We start from the raw sequence: 18,030 nt of genomic DNA on the forward strand, positions 1-18,030 counted from the left end.
AGGAAATAAAAGGAAGGGGTGGGGAAGCAAACTGACCAAGATTGGAAAAAGGAAAAAAAAAAAAGCCTATGAAGAAAGGAGACTGTCAAATTATTTGCTACGTTAAGAGAATCAAACTGAATTTAACCTTGGACATCTGCTTGTGCCTGGCATTGTTTTTCACTGGAGTGGAGGGAGGTAATTAAAATGCCATGTAGCTACTTGCCTTGTATGCATTGCTAAGCATAATTCAAACTGTTATGAATCTGCCCTCTCAAAGAAATAGCTGATTATAGAAACAGAACAAAACCCCTTTGATCCCTCTTGCGATACAACTAGGTCATGAGAAGCAGAATTCCAAATATATTCTCAGTTTTGGATGACTCTTCATGGAATGTTTAACTTTGGGAGGTTTCAAAATGAACAAAGAGGGAAACTAAGGCAGAATATAAAGCAATAAAGACTTGTTGGCATGAAAAAACAACTCACCAGAGGTAACCTGAATGGACTTTTGTTTACATGGTTATTTTTTTCTAACCTCCATTGCAATGGGTTTTTTTCCTAACAAGCAGTGCTTATAGGGTACAATGATAAATATCAGGTGTGTGAAACACGGATAAATTGATTGTGGCATGCAAAAGCCCATAATATCTTGGATACTTGTGATAATAAAAAAATGGACATTTATGAGTTTCTCATAAACTTTACCAGTTTTTCTAGTGGCTTTGTCATGTAAAATACACAAATGCATTTTTGTTTTCTAGTCAGAGAAGAACTTTTGTGCTTTTGGAATGAATTGTATCTCCTTTTAAAAGCAAAAACTTAATCAAAATATTTTGTGAAGAATCTAGTATCTTATTATTTTAATATAAAATAATAAGATCAAGATAAGGCTACATATCAGTTAAGATTTTTTCCCCTTTACAACCAAAAATAAATTAGTCCCTTTTTTTAATAAAACAAAAGGGACTTGCTCACATAACAGTAAAGTTCAGAGGTAGGACTGGCTTCGGGGGCAGCTCAGTCAGGGACCTGGCTCTTTTCTCTGTGGTTTTCTACGTTTTGCCCTTCTCCATATGTCACCCTCAGGTTTCCCTCCTGTTTCCAAAATGCGTCTCCCATGAAAGTGGGTCTCATGAATTCTCATTCACATCTCTTAATCCTCTCACTGATTGAACTCCCCCTAAACCACCCTAAAGGCCTAGGAACTGACACACATACATACATAAGCCTATGGTAAGTGAGGGAAGAATGTTCTGATTGGTTGGGTAATATAAATTCAGCATCCCGCTGGGCGCGGTGGCTCACGCCTGTAATCCCAGCACTTTGGGAGGCCAAGGCGGGCGGATCACAAGGTCAGGAGATGGAGACTATCCTGGCTAACACGGTGAAACGCCATCTCTACTAAAAATACAAAAATTAGCCGGGCGTGGTGGCGGGCCGCTGTAGTCCCAGCCGCTGGGGAGGCTGAGGCAGAATGGCATGAACCCTGGAGACAGAGCCTGCAGTGAGCCGAGATTGCGCCACTGCACTCCAGCCTGGGCAACAGAGGCAGACTCTGTTTCAAATTAATTAATTAATTAATTCAGCATCCACCTTGGACTAGAGTCCATGCAATCTCACCCAAACTGAGGGCTGCTACATGGAGGGGTGGCTCTTCAAAGGAAAATCTGAGTACGGCAAGGAAGGAAGGAAAGTGGATAATGGATGCTGGGAAGATAATTAATGTCTACTACAGGTAGTTCCTATCAATTATCACAGCAGCTCTTATGTTTTCTGGACAAGTGTAACTATGAAATAAGACTTTTCCTGGGGAGAAGAAAAAAGAATTCTTCCATTCTGAATTATGCAAAGATTTTTAAAATGCAGAAATCATCTTTGAGTTTATCAAAAACAAGTCAAGGAATCAAATGAGCAAGGATTTCAACCAAGGAAAATGGCTCATGATAGTAATTCCAATTCATTTAACAAATATCAATAGAATGCTTACATGTACCAGGTACTATGCTAAGTTCTTGCCCAGGTTGGAGTGCAGTGTCTACTCACAGGCATGATAATGGTACACTATAACCCTGAACTCTTGGGCCTAAGCAATCCTCCTACTTCAGCTTTATTATTATTTTTCTATATTAATTTTACATTTAAAAATGCCTATCAAACAAAACACAAAACAATTAATTTGCTTTCCCAGATTAAAAATTAATCAAAGACACATAAATTATAAGAAATCCTAAAAGGTAAAAAATAACCAGTGCTGAAGCATTAAAGACAGTTGGCATTTTTAGTGGTGTATTCAGCATCATTGCGACATAAATAGATATATTATTTATGGTAGTCTAAAAAGCATTATTAAAGATTTAAATAAATGTGTGTGATTTCTTTTAGACATTTTGAAGTAACAGCTTTTTTCCCCAAAAATATCCATTACTACCATTCTGAATCACTAATGATGCAAAATTATGATCAAAATAAAACAAAAAAAATTCAGACACATATATACTACATATTATATATACAGAGATAGTATCATATAAATCTTAGACACTATTCCTACAAACACTGAGGCTCAATTCTCCACTAAATCATTTCCTGGTGGTAAGATATATTCTGATGAGAAGCCATTAAGTTTCTTATTCACCATGTAGTACAGGAATCAGATTGAGCTCAATTTGGGGTTGTCTCTTCATCAGATGATACTAAGTAACTCAGCCCCAGACATCAGGGTGCCACTGACTATGCAGTATGCTGAATTAATCATAAAAATTAACACCTTTTGTATTTAAGCAGCTCATATCACTCACACATTTCTCTTTAACAAAGAAAGGCATGCATTTCGTACATGGGTAGGAAATCTAGCAGAAGTATACATAGGACCAGCCAGCGCCACACTGCTGACTTTTTATCAGCAATGAATACATGCCGAGCAGCCACTTCCCACTTTTCCTATTTCCATACTGCCCCCATATGCCAACCTGTGTTCAGATGATCACTTTTACTCAACACTCAGTCTCCCACAAAGCAATAGTGTGCAAGGTTTATATAATTAATGTTTGTGCAGGGCTATTAAAGCCTTGTCTGAAAGATGCCTTTGAAGAGGAAAGGATTGTTGATACTATGATGTCCTGGATTTGTTATCCTTATCAAGACTGTTTCTGTGAGGAAAAGCTACAGCAATGATAGATGGAACCACTTTTATTTGGCACAGTTACAGGTGGCAAAACACTGCTGCAGGACTCAGGCAAGAATGTGTACCAGGGCAACATCAACATGCGTCCTATCAATCACTATGAATTCAGGTACCGTACTTTATAGACCAGAGATAATGTTAATTCTATCCTGCTTACAGTATGCTCTGTACTAGAAAAGTTTGAGGTGCCTTGCAAGCACCATAGTTGAGTGAAGCATGAAATGAAAGCTACACGTAGGAAAGTTAAGGCATTATGAAAGTTTAAGACATTGGCCGGGCGCGGTGGCTCAAGCCTGTAATCCCAGCACTTTGGGAGGCCGAGACGGGCGGATCACGAGGTCAGGAGATCGAGACCATCCTGGCTAACACGGTGAAACCCCGTCTCTACTAAAAATACAAAAACTTAGCCGGGCGTGGCGGCGGGCGCCTGTAGTCCCAGCTACTCGGGAGGCTGAGGCAGGAGAATGGCGTGAACCCGGGAGGCGGAGCTTGCAGTGAGCTGAGATCCGGCCACTGCACTCCAGCCTGGGTGACAGAGCGAGACTCCGTCTCAAAAAAAAAAAAAAAAAAAAGAAAGTTTAAGACATTATCTTTATTCAGCCATTAATCTAAGCAGGGTTAACATTTGGTGCTAGAAAATATTTCCTCTATGCTACTGTTGTTGTCATTTAGGAAAGAAAGAAAAAGGAAATTGATCTTCGTTGCATATATACAATGAACTATATACTGCCAGGAGTTTCACATTTAAGTTACTTGATCTTTAAAACAACTCAGTGAGGTATATTTTTTAGTTGAGGAAACCAAGACTCAGAGAGAAAAATTAACATAGCTTAGATAACATAGGCTACTTAGTGACAGGGTCATGAATTTAACCCAGGTCTCTATGATTCCAAAACCAATGCTTTTCCCACTATATATACAAAGCAGAAGAACTAATATTACCCATCTAAGTTTCTTTCTCCTAGGATTTTATCTTTACTTTTAAAAAGAACAGAAGTTCTATAACTCACATTTCCAAAGAAATTATTCTAGAATAATCCATGAAGCAGTCTCATACCATGCCAACCCTCATTTCTCTTTCCCATCCCTGATCTGTGCACTGCAATATAGAACTTAGCATTTGGTTACTTACAGGAAGATTTCATCTTAAAATAGTACCTGATTTACACCTACCCACTGCCAATCACACATGCAAACCACTTCCCATTTCCACCATCGCTGAGGTCACTAATGTCAGTACTACGGTAGGAATTCCAAAATAAAATAAAATCAATGGATTCATTAGTGAAAATAAAAACAATTTCTGGAAAAAAACAAAAAACAGGAATGCCTTAAGATAGCATGTATGGGCAGCCAATGCAAGAAGCTGGCCCTCGATTCAAAAATATGTTACCCATGTGTAGAAAATTTTAAAAGATACTTTACTATACTATTGGAATTCTACAAAATAGAAAATCATTTAAATTCACAAACATCTTTTTCCTAAAATACACATTTCACCAAGAGGGCTAAGAGGATGTAACATTCACAACCTACGGACAATTCGTTCAGATTGTTTCTTCCCAATACCTCTATGACATCAGTTGCACTGAAGGAATGTCTATTTTTACTAGAACGAAGGTGGAAGTCAATAATTTTGAAGCATGGGTTAGCTTGAGAGGAGGAGAGGTTCAGGGATCAGGTACAAGGCTTGGCTTGGGCCAGGATAAAGGTACTCAGTATTAACAACCTGAGTAGCATTACTAGATTGTAATAGAGATAGAAAGGGACATGAAAGGATGTTAAGAAGAAATTAGGGGGATTTGGGAGAGTTTCAACAAAATTATTCTGAAGTTATTCCAAAAGTATAAATACAAGGGATGTCCTTAACAGAGGAATAGACTAACAAATGTGGTATACGTACAATGGAATATTTTTCAGCCACAAAAATAAATGAAGTTCTGATACATGCTACAGCATGGATGAATCTTGGAAACATTATGGTAAATAAAAAAAGCCAGACCAAAAAAGGACAAATATCATATGGTTCTACTTCTGTGAAATATCTAGAACTGGCAAACTGGTAGAGACAGAAAGTAGATTACAGGATACCAGGAGCTTGACGGAACGAATAATGGGAAGTTATTGCTTAATGAGTACAGAGTTTCTGTTTGGGGGTGACAAAAAATCTTAGAAATAGATAGTAGTGGTGGTTGTACAATATTGTGAGTGTAATTAATGCCACTGAATTGTACATTCAAAAAATGGTCAAAATAGCAAATGTGTATATATTATACCACAATAAAAATTCTTTTTAATGCAAGGCACAAGTCAAGGCAAAATTTTAAAAGTAAGAAGAATGAAGATAGCCCTTGCCTTACTATTAAAATACATTGTTTTAAAATTACAATAATTCAAACAGATGCTGACACAGATACAGAGAAACAAATGAATGGAATTAAATAGTAAGTCTTTAAGCAGACCCAGTTCTGCACATGAATTTGGTATGTAATGAAGCAGACATTTAAGTCAGCAAAAAAGTCATGCATGGGCATCAACAGTTGATAATGACACAACCAGCCATTTGAAGGAGCAGCTGCTTCACGAGGATAGGAATTCTGCCTGTGTCATGCACCAATTATTCCCTAGGCAAAAGCATGATACCTGGTACATTGTAGACACGCAGTTAATGTTTTCTTGAATTAATGGACTAAAAACAACTCTTATATCACAAAATATATACCAAAGTAAATTCTAAAGTTTTTTTAAGTGGGAAAAAATATTAAAAACTGATAAACTTTGGGGTGGGGGAGGGGGCAGGGATAGCATTAAGAGATATAGCTAATGTAAATGACAAGTTAACGGGTGCAGCACACCAACATGGCACACGTATACATATGTAACAAACCTGCATGTTATGCACATGTACCCTAGAACTTAAAGTATAATTAAAAAATTGATACACTTCATAAATTAGAATATAAAAATTTCAACATGTACATATCAAAAAGTTCATAAGATTTTTTAAACAGCAAACTGAAATAAATACGTATGTAAATTTGTGATATATGAGGCAAACATTAAATGCCTTGATTTAAAATAACCACTTTTAACTTTCTAATAACAAGATAATTATTTCAAAAGCATTAAGTATACTAATAGTCAAAAAAGTATAAACAGCCATAAAGACTACGAAAATCTCTAACATCATTAATAGTAAGAAAAAACTAAAATTAAAATGATAGATCCTATTTCACCTATCAGGTTGGCAACTATCAAACTACCAAGTATTGATGACGATTCAGGGAAAGGAGTATGAGTACTCTCACTTTGCTGGCAGAGATATAAGTTAGTCAACTGTTATGAAAGGTAATTTGGCAGAAAATATCAAAAAGTGTTTAAAATGTGAAGACCATTTGGTCACCTGACTCTATTTCTAATAATTTAGACTACAAATAATCTAAAACATGTATACTTTTTTAACCTGTAAGATTTCTTCAGCACAATACATTTCTTCAGTCCACAGTAGAAAAAAATGTAAACATTTAAATGCCCAATAATAAGGAATAGTTAAGTCAATGTATGATACATTCATACCAAGGATTACTACGTTATCAGGGGAGACAATGATGTTATAAAAGAATATTTAATGAGATGGAGTGTCCATCTCATTAAACGTCCAAGCAGGTTACAAAACGGTATTAGGCAAAACGATCTCATATTTTGTGAAAAGGAAAAATAATCATAAAAACTGGAAAGAAAATCAATGAAATATTAACAGCAACTGTCTCTGGTTATCAATTAAGTGGCAATTTAAATGTTCTTATTACTGCTAACATGATTTACTAATTTTTCTGCATTTAACACGTATTGATATTATGATATAAAAGCAATAAAAGATGCTTTTAATTTTAATGAAGAAACAAAAAATAATAGGCAACTTTGTCCCCTCTTCTTGGGAGTCAGAATTAATCAGCTATATCACCAGGCATGGTGGCTCACACCTGTAATCCTAGCACTTTGGGAGGCCAAGGCAGGCGGATCACCTGGGGTCAGGAATTCGAGACCAGCCTGGCTAACATGGTAAAACCCTGTTTCCACTAAAAATACAAAATTAGCCGGGCATGGTGGCGTGTGCCTGTAATCCCAGCTACTCGGGAGGCTGAGGCAGGAGGATCACTTGAACCTGGGAGGTGGAGGGTGCAGTGAGCCAAGATCGCGACATTGCACTCCAGCTTGGGCAACAAGGGCGAAACTCCATCTCAAAAAACAAAAAACAAACACAAACAAAAAAAATCACCTATATCTGTCTCTTTCCATATGTCAAACTACTTTTAAAGCATTTTATTTGAGCTTTACTCCACTGTTAGGTACCATTAACCTCTTGGATGAGGTCTAGATTTCAGAAAAAGTAGCACACTCAAGGTCATGCAGCTAGTGACAGCTGAATATGACTGGCCCCCCCGGCATCTGATTCCAAAGCATATGTTCTTTCTTTATTATTTCCATAGGTTTTTGGGAAACAGATGGTGTTTAGTCACATGAATAAGTTCTTTAGTGGTGATTTCTGAGATTTTGGTATACACATCACCTGAGCAATATATCTTTTACCCAATGTGTAGCATTTTCCTGGGGTTTATTGTGGAGCAGTTAGGCTTTATGAGAACACACCCAAAAAACTAACTGCCACATATCACATAGTTTCTGTGAAAAAGTTTGGCACTCTAAACACCACACTTATAAATGGCCATTGGGAAGCAATTTTTTCTTAACCTACATGTTGCTTCTCACTGTTTACACTGTTTATGTCTGTGTCACATGCATTATTATTCTTGGAGGCAATGTCCAGTAATGGGTAGGAGCACTGGCTCATAGTTAGATTCCCTTGGTGGAATCTAACTATGATTCCAACTGACTCTACCCTTCAATACCAATAAAATACTTACCTTCACTGGGTCTGCTTCATCACCAGTAAAATAAAGGTAATGACTGTACCTACCTTAGGTTGTTCTAGTGAGGATTAAATAAATTAATCTACATGGTGCTTTGTGGATTTAAAAAGTGTCAGACACATAGCAAGCACTAGATAAAGGGGATCTATGATGATCATTATTAACGTATTCGCTAGATATTAAATCCCCCCAAGGGCAATAATCACATGTTGTACTGCTTTTGAATTCCCTAAAGAGCTCAATAAATGGTTGATCAATGGATAAAGCTGGAAGTAAGGTAATTTCTGACAAGAATTTCTCAGTGCTGCAAAATACCCTCTCTAATTCAACAAGAATGCTCCCTGATTAACTCGTATTGACTAATAGAGGCCTTATTTTTATCTTATTTTTTCTTATCTATGAAAGGGGTACTTAAAATTACTATTTAAAGCTATCTTGCATTTCCTTATTAAACATCACTTTAATTATTGATTGAATATTCAATATTTAAATGCAAGTTACGGCCCGGCGCGGTGGGTCAAGCCTGTAATCCCAGCACTTTGGGAGGCCAAGACGGGCGAATCACGAGGTCAGACGATCGAGATCATCCTGGCTAACACGATGAAACCCCGTCTCTACTAAAAAATATGAAAAACTAGCCGGGCGAGGTAGCGGGCGCCTGTAGTCCCAGCTACTCGGGAGGCTGAGGCAGGAGAATGGCGTGAACCTGGGAGGCGGAGCTTGCAGTGAGCCGAGATCTGGCCACTGCACTCCAGCCTGGGTGACAGAGCAAGACTCCGTCTCAAAAAAAAATAAAAATAAAAATAAATAAATAAATAAATAAATAAGTAAATAAAGGCAAGTTACTTCCATTTCAACAAGGCCTTTCAGGGAAGGGCATAACTTTATGTGACTAAAAATAGTTAAATGACACCTGAGTTTTAAAATCCTTGAATGTTTCTTTATGGCACCCTGTAGAAAGATAATAGTAACATAGTTCTTTCAATAAGAAAGTAGCAGGAAAGAATCATGGCTCAATCTTTCACTGACAGTATTTAATCTGGATAAGTCCAAGATAGCTAGCAGTGTTAATGTACTATGTGTTACTTTGAAGTCAGTGAAGCTGAAAATCTCACTTTAGAAAGTTCTCTTAATCACTGAGAGTATAACCGTGTTCTGATTTTAATTATGACATGGCAGATTTTAAAACAAATCTGTAAAAACTGATGTGCAAGTCCTGGCATAATTATTTGAGTACTCCAAGTAGGCAGTGCACATGTTTTCTTTTTCATATAAATTGGGTCATATTAAATAAACCCAAGAAACCCAATTAAAAGCAATGAGCTCCCCAAGTGCTGAGCCAACAGTCCTACCTGAAAATGCTATTCTAATGGCCAAATGACTTGCACTGAGAAACAAAAAACATAAAAAATTCCATTTACCAATGCGAATTGTCCTGGAATTTATCTTTTACTGTAATGTTTTCAGTTTGATGTAGTGACAACTAGAAGAAGAAAGAAACTTGACTAGATTGAACAAGCATATCTAATGAATTAATAGCTCTGAACCTGTCACTTCTCTTAAAAACCTCCAGTGGCTCTCAAATAACTTCAAGAATATATCCTGCTCAGAACGCAAGCTCCTCCATTATTTGCCTATAGCCTAATTCATTTTCCCAAGACAACTCTCTCCCCCTCTTTCCTTCCATTTCCCTCATTCCAACTAAGAATAATCCATCTTTCCCTAAGAATCACATGCACTCTTCAGCTTCTGTGTCTCTTTGTAAATGCTGGTCCCTCTCCAAGAAAGTCTACTTACAATTGTAGCTATTTGGTATATCCTTCAAGGCCCTGCTCAATGCCACTTTTTCCCTTAACCCCATAATTGCACCAAAGAATAGATAAGATGTTAGATACCTATAAAGTTTAAGAACAATAGAAAGATATTCCAATAAATGTAGTATCTAAGTAAAAATAGTGTGTTGGTTATATAAATGGAGCTTGGCGACAAAAATCCTTGGGCCACTCCCAGCTCTCCAACAGGATTGCTGCCTCTAATTCTATACAAAAAGTTTGGAGCTATCACTGCTGAACTCTCCTTTTAAAAGCAATCTTCTCTCTCTTTGTGCCGATAGCATGTAGTCTGCTGTTTACTTTGGCCTTGAATACATCTCATCTTGTCTAACAGTTGTTTGTTTAGACTCCCATATTATTTTCTCTGCTATTTCCTGAGCAGGAATTAAATCTTGTTCACCAGGTACCACCACACTACTTAGCAGACAGTATTGCTCAAAGTAGGTAGGTGTTCAATATTTTAGTGGTCTGGAAATGAGAATGAACGAATGAAGAGAGGTACAATCAGAAAAATCAAGCCATGATTAATGAAAATGAGTCTTATTACTTTCAAGTGCACACACTAACAGTTTGTCAGTGATCTCTGTCCATAGCTCTTTGGTTTCATTTTCAGATAATTTCTCCCACAGTTATGTTTAAGTAGTCCCCACTATGATGTTCCTATTAGTTCTCAAACTACATTTTTGAATAAGAACAAAGTGTTTGTTATCAAATTAAAGAATGGACATTATTTTTCCAATTCACATTCCACAGAAATAAAGTTATGATTACAACTTTAAAATTTGAATCGAACCTTTTTCATCTCAACTAGAATCTATGCTCATAAATATACTATCTAATTTAGCAATATTTCATGGGTCCATGCAAAGAGGACATGATTTTTCAGGTGTTCCACCTGAACATCAGAGAAAATCATTCTCCCAACCCTTTGGTATAAAAATCTTATTTCCATCATACCAAGAGGTTTAAAATACTAGTCTGTTTTTCTAAAGGTCTACATTTTAAAAACTGCATAAAGAAATTTATTTAAAATGTAGACAACAGAATAGACAAAACATAAGGATTTCAGTATCTAAAATAAAATAAACTGAATGAAGTGAATGTAATTTTCAAAAATAGAGAAAATCTGCAAATACACATAATATATAAACTCTATTTTGCAAATAGTGGTTTAATTACAAAATGCAGCATTTTCCTCTCTGACTTGAGCTACTGTCTTCTGACAGATATTACCCTAGACTTTCATATAGTAACAAGTCATGTTAATTATAAAACCGTTAATTATTCTGTGCCTTTTACATCTATAGACAGACAGAGAAGTATATACCCACATACATCATTGATATTTGTCTTCTATTTTCTATTCATATATTGTTTTCTATTTTCAGGCTTTATTAATGTTCCCATCACAACTGTTATTCTAGCAAAATCCTACTAGCCAGTCTTGACAAGTAAATCCTGCAGTGCTGTGAGTTTTGATACACGATTCAATAATGACTTAGGATTCTCAGATTAAAAGTGCTGTGGAAATGTACAGTGTCCCTTTCTTCCATTCAAGGCACAGTACACTGCCCTTCTCCACTGTGCAGTTGAGCATGGTTGTTCTCTGTTAAGCAACATGACATTTGGTTTCCAAAGAGATTGTGTTGCCCTAATGAATACTGCAATTCCTCAAAAAACTATTCGTTTCTTTAAAGTATTCCTGTCCTAGAAATGTAAGGAGCTACTATTGAAGACCAAAATCAATCTCTAAAAATGTTCAGTCCAATATTCTCAATATACTAATATATTATTAAATTATTTTGAAGGCTAAATCCAGAAAAATCTAGTCAAATTCTTATCCAGTAGAATCAATCCAGTCCTGACTAGGAAAAAAAAAAATTGCTATGTTTCTGTATCTTGTAAAGTATATATTTCAATAAGTTTGCAAAATATGGAGGTCTAAAAATAGCCTGTATTTTTTTCACAGTAAATCTAAAATTAGCAAGTTCTTATTTCCAATCTATGAAGGTTTTTTTCCCCCAGAAAGTCACCTGCCAATTTAAAAACAGTCGGATAAGGGCAAAAATGTGCACACATCTAATAAAAATATTTTAATAAAACTGTTGAGAAAATATAAATGTCATTTGCAGTCTAGTGGGAAAGACATTTAGCCTTAAATATTTCCACAGCATTTGATATTTCGGAAACCTGTAGAGCTTCCTCCTTTTTTCACTTTTATCAAATAATGCCAAACAAGCAGATCCAGGAATCTTTGATTTAAAATTTTTTTCTGACACTGAAAGAAGAAACTTTCCTACAGAGAACCCATATTTTTGGAACTCTGTGAGACAGTGGTTTTATTAATGTCAATTAATCTTGACAACTTAGTAGATGGTTTATACAGCTCTTAGAAGATAAACTATTGTCTTCATTTACACATAACGTAAATGCTATTTTTCATATTATAATTAAGAGATACATGAGAATTTTAGACAAAATAATTTTAAATAATTAAATTATTGAAAGTCTATGAACAAGGCAAGCATGAAGTTCTTTTAGAATTCAGTGACTGGGCAATAACTTTCTTTTTTGAAAAACAGTGTGCTTTCTCTTTTCTCATTATGAAATTTAGAAAACTCACTGTGCTTCTCTTCTGACTTGGCCACCAGGAAGCTCAATGACGAACTAGGTCTCATTCACAGTAAGTACTCCTTCCTATATGAAGGCATATTCTCTTCTTCTTTTCATAGCTTTTTAATGCATGGTTGCTTACTTCTATTTTATTATTCCAATGAATGTAAATTCTACATATACATGTAAAGAAGCAGAGAGTTCATTAATTTTAACAAGAAATTATCCTGAAACCATTTATTGTACACCCACTGTGTGCTGGGCATTTTTCTAAGGGATGGGAATGTAGTTTATTAAAAGAACATTTTCATAAGAGAAGTGAGTATGTTTCACTGTATCCTTAAGAGAGGGGGGAGACCTGCCAATCAAACCAACTTCAAGAAAATGGAAATTTAAAAGAATTTCCTTAAAGGCAAAGCCTGCCAACATCAATTTAACTCCCACAAAGAGTTAAGCTAATACACTGAGTGTTCTCACTGTTGCTTACTGGGGTATGGAAAACTGGTTACTTCCTATACACCCCTCTTCTCAAGGGTCCTGCAATAAAACTAGTCTTCATCCAGGGCCATGCTAAGCACTAATAACACCATAAAATAAAAGCTTTTAAATAAATAAATAAACAAATAAATAAATAAATAAAAGCTTTTAAATAAATTGCCCCTCAACAACAGTTTCAAAGATCAGTTTAAACATTCTAACTTTCAAGAGAGAGAGCTTTGGGTCTTAGATTTCCTACCTTGAAGCTTCTGCTGTAACAAGTAAGTCGCACTTACTGGGCAAGCCAAGAAATACAATGCATTTTGTGTGGCTGACTGGGCAAAAAAAATTAACTGGTAAAGCAGCTCCCTTTCAGGGATGACTTCAAGGTTGGTGGGCCTAAATTTGCACTTGCTTTCAGCTTTGTTTTGCTTTACTGCCTTGCAAATATGTGTCACACAGTGACCCTAGGTTGGCCTGCCTGCTGCCAGCCTGATGTTGGAAAAGGTATTGAAATGTACAAGGATCTTGCCCTTGGCCTCCACTCCTAGGGCGCAGCATTCTCACACATTTTAAGGCGTTACCAGCTCACAAAAGCCTTGCAGTCAGGGAAGGCAGCCCAATAAGGCTGCCCACAGATACACACGTGTTTGTCACCTGCCCTGGCAATTGCAAATAGAATAGCTCTTCTCAAGGCAACCTGTTTGTTCTCCCTTTGAAAGAGAAGCCTGTGCAAATAATTATATTTCAGATGGGGCAAAATGTTGGAATTTTCAATTTGGACTATGCACTTAGGCATCTCAGACTAACACAAAGGTTTCTAAATAATAGAGATGCCCTTATTTCACTGAGAAACCAAGCTAAAACTTTTAAATGGTGTCACGTTTTGGTGACTTTCTAAGCCCATCAAATACCTGAGTGGCCAACGTTTTTTAAGTAGCTGCAAGCACCATCTCAAAGGATTTAGAGAAGCAACAAATAACAAAGTGTGACAGTCGGTCTTGGAAAACCAGAGGGCTCTAATGAAGCAAAAAGCAGAACAAGAGGAATAAAAAAAAAAAAAATCCCGGTTCGTTCCAAAAAAGTTTTACAATTATAGCAAAGCAATCACTTCATCGGTTTGCGCAACAAAACTCAAAATTTGTGGGGCAAGATAATACTCGGCCAACATCGCCAAATTTATCAATACGGGTGTAAAAACTGTAACTCTTTATTAAATGGGTGTGAAAAGAGTCAGGGAGGAGGAACAGGACCACTGAATCTGGCATTTCCAGATCTCTGCATTCAGCATCTCACTCCCACGCCATTAAGTTAAATAACATTTAGCACAAAACACAGGCTAGACCACCAATTTAGGAAAGGTGTCTTAGCCTTCCCTTCTCCATTCCCCTTAGATCTGCCGTCCTGGCCTTTCTTTCCTAATGGCATCTCCTTTCTAATAAAGTCCCTCGCATCTTTTGATGTAATTAACTCATGGTACAAATCCTTCAAAAAGAAAGAAAGGAAAGAACTGCGGTTTGCTCTGCGCGCGGACATCTTTTCTTCCTAAGCCTTCACTTTCGCTGAAAAGGTTGTCGCAGAAGGGCTGGGAGGCTTGAAATCCCGCCGTTCCCTCATTCTTTCTCTTTTCTTTCTCTCCACATACGCCTCCCCTACACTTCTCTACCCCACTCCCCACCTCCAATCCACTACCGTATTTAAGTCGGCGGGGGCGCTTTAAAGGGTTTCTTTCCTGCGTCTGTTCCTGTCTCTCTGACCCGAAACGCACTTTCGGTTACAGCAGAACAAGGCGCTCAACCAGGGGACAGGCAAATGGAATAAGTAGTTGAGGGGGGATAAATGACCTAATGGAGAAATCTCTTGCTGCCTAATTGCTATTGTGTTTTGCAGATAAATAAGCATATTCTTTTAATAGCGTTCAAAATCCTGAGCTCTCTTGCCCTATGCATTCTTCCTTATTTAACAGACTTCTATGGCGCTTACTATATACCTGGCGCTGTTTTAACTGCTTTTAAAATACGACCTTCTTTGCTTAAAAAATATTTTTAACAGATTTAAAATTCCTTGTGTGCTTTCGAACGTCCCTGCTATATTCTTCTTTACATGTAGTACAGCAGATAAGTCTTCAAAGATAAATATGGAAAAAAAATTAAACCAGTTGCTACTTAATTGCCAGCAAATCGTTTCCCTCTTTGCAATTTTTCGCAATCGTTATAATTAAATACACTAGTATAGTGGCAAAGAACTGTTAGTTGTTTTTTTTTTTTCAGTGATTATCTCAGGTTTTGCCTCGGGCGTTTGGACGCGCCAGCTAATTGCTCGTGTGGCAAACATTAATTGCACCTGTGGGCATTTGAATTCAGAAAAAAGTGCAGCTCTCACGGAAAGTTGTGACGGTGGAGCTCGCGCCTGGCCGGCCGCGGCGCGTTCATCTGAGGCCAGGAGGTACTGGCCCCGGGCGCTCGGGCCGGGAGGTGGCAGGCAACCGGCACGCGTCAGGCTCGTCACCCGCTGGATTGCGGGGCTGGAGTGGGGACGGGGTCTGGGTGCTGGCCCGCCCTCGTGCAGCCGACCGGAGGCCCCGAACCCCGCGCCGACCCAGCACCCGCCCTGAGGCCGACAGGGGAGCTGGGGTTCACCGACCCCCGCAGCCCCGCCGTCGGGCGCGGACGCCATCCAGTCCCACCTGGCCCCGCCGAGTGTGTGCTTTGCCTGAAGTTTCAGAAGCCAGGATGGAACGATTCGGGTTTCTATTCACACGGTTATTGAACGCAAGGCGGCGGGGACCGCGCAAAAGAGATGAGAGTGTGGGGAAAAGGGGTTTCTGTTCTAATAAGGGCTAAGCACGCTGGCCGCAGGTCCTCCGCGCCGACCGGGCTCCTTCCTGCTCTCCCCCAGGCCAAACAAACCCCGCCAGGGTCCCATCTTTTCCATTCGCGTCCTTTCCTCTTCTCCCTGCCCCACGCCGGGCTTGTGTGGACAGAAAACGGAGTGTCAAAGGGACGCTCTGGGCCGATCCCCAGGAAGCTATGAATGCGTCCGTGACTGAGGAATGTGGGGATCGACAGACGGACCTTTCTCAGAGGCTCTCCACTACGGACCAAGCGGCCCTGCCAACGTGTGGTTTCCGGCTGGACCCCAACCCAGCCGCCGCCCATCTACCGGCACCGCCGCGCCGGAGCTGGCGAGCGGACCCCGGCGCCCCCAGCTGGGTCTCGCTCAGTCCCTGCCCTCGCAGACGCACAGCGGGGTGGCCAGTTCAAAAGTCCTACATAACTTGGAGAGAACCAGCGGCTAGAAAACATGTTTTGAACACACAGCTTGAGTTTTACACAAGCCACGTTGTCCAAGGCACGAACTGTTGGACACGAATTCATACTTTAGAAACCAAATTTAATTTCCAAGCGCCAATCTTCACGTCCCGGACTCTAACTCTGCGGCTGCGAGTGCACACACCAGGGGGACTGGAGGGAGACTGGAGGCAATTATCTGGATAATCCAAGCTCGACAAACTCGAACTTGAAAATCTACAATTATGTTCTGAAATGCCCGCGTCATTGATCTAGTCTTTCCTACCATCAGAGCTGACACAGCCCCAGTCCACGGGCTTCTCCGCGGGGGTCTACGAGCCACAGTCCCTGGGGGCCGAAGACCCAATGGAAGTAACTGATGGATCGCAAATTGGAAATCGTATCTTGGCCGACCGACCTGATCGGGAAAACTCGCGTCCTTATATGAAACAGCCCCGAGGCCGCGGAAGTAGTCTCGGGAGTTGTCAGATTCAAAAGCAATTTTGATTTAAGGGTTTCAAAAGCCCAGAGGGCAAATGTGACTGCTCGGGTCAGCCAGTCAGCAGTTTTGGTCCAGACAGGGGACCATCAAGTGGGGCGGCCGGAGGAGCCGCGGCGCCTCCCTACGTCACACGCGCCTGCTCGCACTCTGCCAGGCGCTCGGGGTTATTCTTTACACTCAGGACTGAAACTTCGCCCGCGAGACCGCGGGGCGCGGAGAACAGAAACCCAAGGTCCAGGGCCCGCCCCCGCCGTGCCCGCGCGCTCCCTCAGCTGGGGTTAGCAAGACCGCGCTCACGCTCGCCCCGGCAGCTCCCGGCCGGCTCGCTGCGCCGGGGTCCCAGGTCCGCGGCCGCGTTCCCACGCCTCGGCCGGAGCCCGGCGGCAGGCATTGGTGAGCGCGGCCCCGCCCCCTGGTCCAGCCAATCGCGGGCCACGCCGACCAGCGAGGGGGCGGTGCCAGGCGGGCGGCCAGGGCCGGCGCGCGGGGGCGGGTGAGGTGGCCCCACCCGCGCGGGGGGGCGTGGCCGGCGCCGGCTCTTGCGGCCGAGCAGAGTTGCGGCGTGGGAAAGAGCCGCTAGGAGCCGACCGCGCCGCCGCCGGAGCCGCGCCTGCCCAGGCCCGGGGAGGGAGGAGGCGGGCGCGAGGGTGCTGCGCCCAGGTCGGCGTCCGAGCTTCCGGCCGGACTGCGCTCCGCGCGGTCTTTCGGCGAGATGAAGCGCCCCTGCGAGGAGACTACCTCCGAGAGCGACATGGACGAGACCATCGACGTGGGGAGCGAGAACAATTACTCGGGGTGAGCGCGGGCTCGGCGGGAGCGGCCCGCAGCTCGGGAGCTTGGGGTAGCTTTGTGCACGCGTGGCTCCCTGGAAATCCCGAGGCTCCCTCCGCAGCATCTGGGTGGAGAGGGAAAGTTTTGCCTGAGAAAGTTTGGTGGGCTATCTCAGAGCGTGAGTTGGGATGGGGCAAGGGATGTGGGTTTTCCCCGTAGGGGTAGAGTGGCCAGGATGGGAGACGCCACTGAAAGGCAGAGCGCAGGAGTTGGCAAGGGAGGGTCCTGGCTGTCACAGTTGGGCGCGCGAACGGCAACGTCCGGGCGACAGGCGATGCCCCAGCCACTGAAACCGTATTTGGGGGCACTTTCAAAATAGATCAGGAGAAAATAGAAACAATTTGATTTTTTATTTTTTGAGATACCAAAATCACAGCTTGATTTTTGG

At 40.7% G+C, this 18,030-nt stretch overlaps 1 protein-coding gene across 4 annotated transcripts in view; it reads left to right on the forward strand.

Moving 5' to 3' along the window:
• The first annotated feature begins 342 nt into the window (after positions 1-342).
• The window catches only part of HEY2 (hes related family bHLH transcription factor with YRPW motif 2), a 28,665-nt gene continuing 10,977 nt past the window's right edge, over positions 343-18,030 (forward strand). Inside the window, exon 1 of one of the 4 annotated variants that reach the window (XM_025383032.1) lies at positions 343-473. Coding sequence is in view for 1 of the 4 variants with exons in the window: in XM_025383030.1 (XP_025238815.1) it covers positions 17,524-17,606 (83 nt within the window). In the remaining 3 variants the exon portion in view is untranslated. Of the gene's footprint in view, positions 474-15,377; positions 15,465-15,587; positions 15,719-17,165; positions 17,607-18,030 lie in introns of those variants that run through there. The other 3 variants (XM_025383031.1, XM_025383033.1, XM_025383030.1) reach the window with 3 other exon arrangements.

Source organism: Theropithecus gelada, chromosome 4 (assembly GCF_003255815.1).
Source record: "Theropithecus gelada isolate Dixy chromosome 4, Tgel_1.0, whole genome shotgun sequence".
NCBI lineage: Eukaryota > Metazoa > Chordata > Mammalia > Primates > Cercopithecidae > Theropithecus > Theropithecus gelada.